A 2,813-nucleotide genomic window follows, 5' to 3' on the forward strand; every position below is an offset into this window, starting at 1 on the left:
CTACCCAACCCATGTTTCAGCTTTTCCCTGCTCCACTTAGAATTGAAATGAATTGGCCAAGGGCTTAAAGCCCTTAGAAGGCTAGTCTCCCTGTTATTTTGCCTGCCTGAGAGATTGTGAGAAGCTTGTGGGAAGACCAGCCAGCATAATTTGAATATTGCCGAAAAAAGCCACACTTTGTCAACATTTTTCATCTCGCACTCATCAGAACATTTCCCAAGAAATTTCAAGCAGAAAATCGGTGAGGAGAGTGCAAGGAAAACTCACTTAATGTTATGAGGCTCTCCCCTCACTCACCATCAAATATCTGAGTGGTGAGACTGTAAAATCAGGACCTGCATGTTCATTGTTTGAAACAAATGTGAATTGCCAGAGTCATTGCTTGTTCTGAAGTGGAATCAACATCTCTAATGTTTAGATTGCAAAACCTAAGTGCACTTAAGAGCTTTACTTTGAGTGTCAGCTGGTCTTCTGTGCATGGTACCGCCTGTAATATTTTCCTTTACAGAAGAAATTGATAGTTAGATATAGCCACACCTTGGTTTCTATAAGTGTGTTATGAAAGATCAGCACAGCCTGTTGGAGTTGAAAAGCGTGTGTATGTGAGAAGAGGGTGTCCAGGCTGAAAAAATCTCATCATGAAGGTATGTTTTGACTAGGATTATTTGAAGCGTGCATGCTAACAGCATAGCAGGAAGGTGTTCAGCTAGACTCATGTATGGGGTGAGGCACGTCTTGTGTCAGCACGAGACTGGAACCAAACAAGCAATATGTTAATAAAGCACTTAGCCTAGTTTGGATCAATTGCTGACTCAGGAAGAGTATCAAGTAGGTTTGAGAAAATTAAAATAGATAGGACAAGGGACAGCTAGAAGGTGAAGACAAAGCAAGAAGGAAATGTAAAGCAGCCACAAGGCAGGTTACTGTAGTCTTTATTGTTGGTGATAACAACTTATTGTTAAATGATATGTAATATGGTTCAAACATTGTCTGACTTGTGCAATATTTACTTAAATAGAACAAATATCTCATTTGTTTCTTATGTTAGTACATGAGGATGTTTTATTATCTGACTGGATCGTTCAGCAGGGAAGCAGCACAGACTGAGCACACATAAGGAAATGTTTCTGCTTTTTTAAAAAAGAGACATCATTACCAAGGCCTGCCTCTGTTGACCTTGAGAGGGCGGAGTTGAGCTGCTTTCTTGAACTGCAGCAATGTGTTTGGAAGTGTTGGCAGCATGTTTGGTGTTGTTGGTGCTGCATTCATCTAGGAATCTGGGAGGAGTTCCACCACATAGTTGACTTAGGTCTTGTACATGATAAACAGAACTTGGAGAGTCAAGCTGAGATAATCTCCACAGAACAGCCAGCCTCTAACCCACTCTGTAGCCTCACAATTTGTGGAAAAGTCCAGTTTGGTGTCTGAATGGCAATGCTCAGGATTTCAATGATGTGGGGGAGCTGGAGATGGACTGGGGTGGACAAAGTTAAAAATCACACAACACTAGGTTATAGTTCAGCTGGTTTATTTGGAAACACTAGCTTTCAGAGCGCTGCACTTCATCAGGTAGCTGTGGAGCAGGACCATAAATCACAGAATTCATAGCAAAAGATTAGTGTCATGCACACACACAGATACATCCCCCACACTCACACTCACGCACACACCCTCTCACAGGCTTATACATCATCACACACACACACACACTTTACCAAGCATGCACACAGACAAACATAGTGTCTCACATGCACTCACACTCACACGCACATACTCACACTCTCTCTCTCATGCATTGAAATGATATACTGAACAAACCTAGATTGCTGTTAAGTCTTTCATTTTTTAGAATGGGTTGCAGGATTTGGTTCATTAATATGTAAACACCAGAACTTCTTTTAAGACACATTCTTGAGATAACTTTAGGTTTCATAAAAAAAGCCATCTCAGCTCAGACAATGTAGTAAAAGTGTGAGATTAGAGTCTGTCAGTATCCCAATCTTGAGACAGACTGGTTTTATTTCCAGGTTGAAGATATAAAATATTACATGGATTGACTGCCTACAGATTGTACACTTTTTGAGCAAAATAAAATATGTCTGCAAATATAATTCTGCCAATGCAAATTCACCCCATAAACTTATATGTGTGTGCGTGCATGAGAGAGAGAGATGGGAGTGTGTGCATGTGAATGTGTGCGTGTGAGTGTGAGTGCGCGTGAGAGACGTTGTGTTTGTGTGTGTGCATGCTTGATAAAGTCTGTGTGTGTGTGTAAGCCTGTGAGAGGGTGTGAGTGTGGGGATTGTACGTGTGTGTGGATGAGAGAGAGGGTGTGTATGAGAGGGTCTGCATGAGTGTGTGAGTATGTAAGCGTGTATGTGCTTGTGTGTGTGTCTCTGTGCTAGAGAGAGAGAGAGAGAGAGAGAGAGAGACCGAGAGAGAGAGAGAGTGAGAGTGCATAGTGTAATGGGGTCACCTGTAGTGTGACTTGAACTCAAGATCCTGGTTGAGGCCATCCTTATGGGTACTGAACTTGGCTATCAGCCTCTGCTTGGTAAAAACAATGACTGCAGATGCTGGAAACCAGATTCTGGATTAATGATGCTGGAAGAGCACAGCAGTTCAGGCAGCATCCAAGGAGCTTCGAAATCGACGTTTCGGGCAAAAGCCCTTCATCAGGAATAAAGGCAGTGAGCCTGAAGCGTGGAGAGATAAGCTAGAGGAGGGTGGGGAGAAAGTAGCGTAGAGTACAATGGGTGAGTGGGGGAGGGGATGAAGGTGATAGGTCAGGGAGGAGAGGGTGGAGTGGATAG

General features: G+C 42.8%; 1 protein-coding gene across 5 annotated transcripts in view; it reads left to right on the top strand.

Moving 5' to 3' along the window:
- The first annotated feature begins 565 nt into the window (after positions 1-565).
- slc2a12 (solute carrier family 2 member 12) overlaps positions 566-2,813 on the top strand; it is a 90,878-nt gene continuing 88,630 nt past the window's right edge. For all 5 annotated transcript variants that reach the window (XM_043686363.1, XM_043686367.1, XM_043686333.1 and 2 more), the window contains exon 1: positions 566-644. In XM_043686363.1, coding sequence (XP_043542298.1) covers positions 639-644 — 6 coding nt within the window. In that variant the 5' untranslated portion in view covers positions 566-638. The remainder of the gene's footprint in view (positions 645-2,813) is intronic.

The sequence above is a fragment of the Chiloscyllium plagiosum genome, chromosome 3 (assembly GCF_004010195.1).
Source record: "Chiloscyllium plagiosum isolate BGI_BamShark_2017 chromosome 3, ASM401019v2, whole genome shotgun sequence".
Taxonomy (NCBI): Eukaryota; Metazoa; Chordata; class Chondrichthyes; order Orectolobiformes; family Hemiscylliidae; genus Chiloscyllium; species Chiloscyllium plagiosum.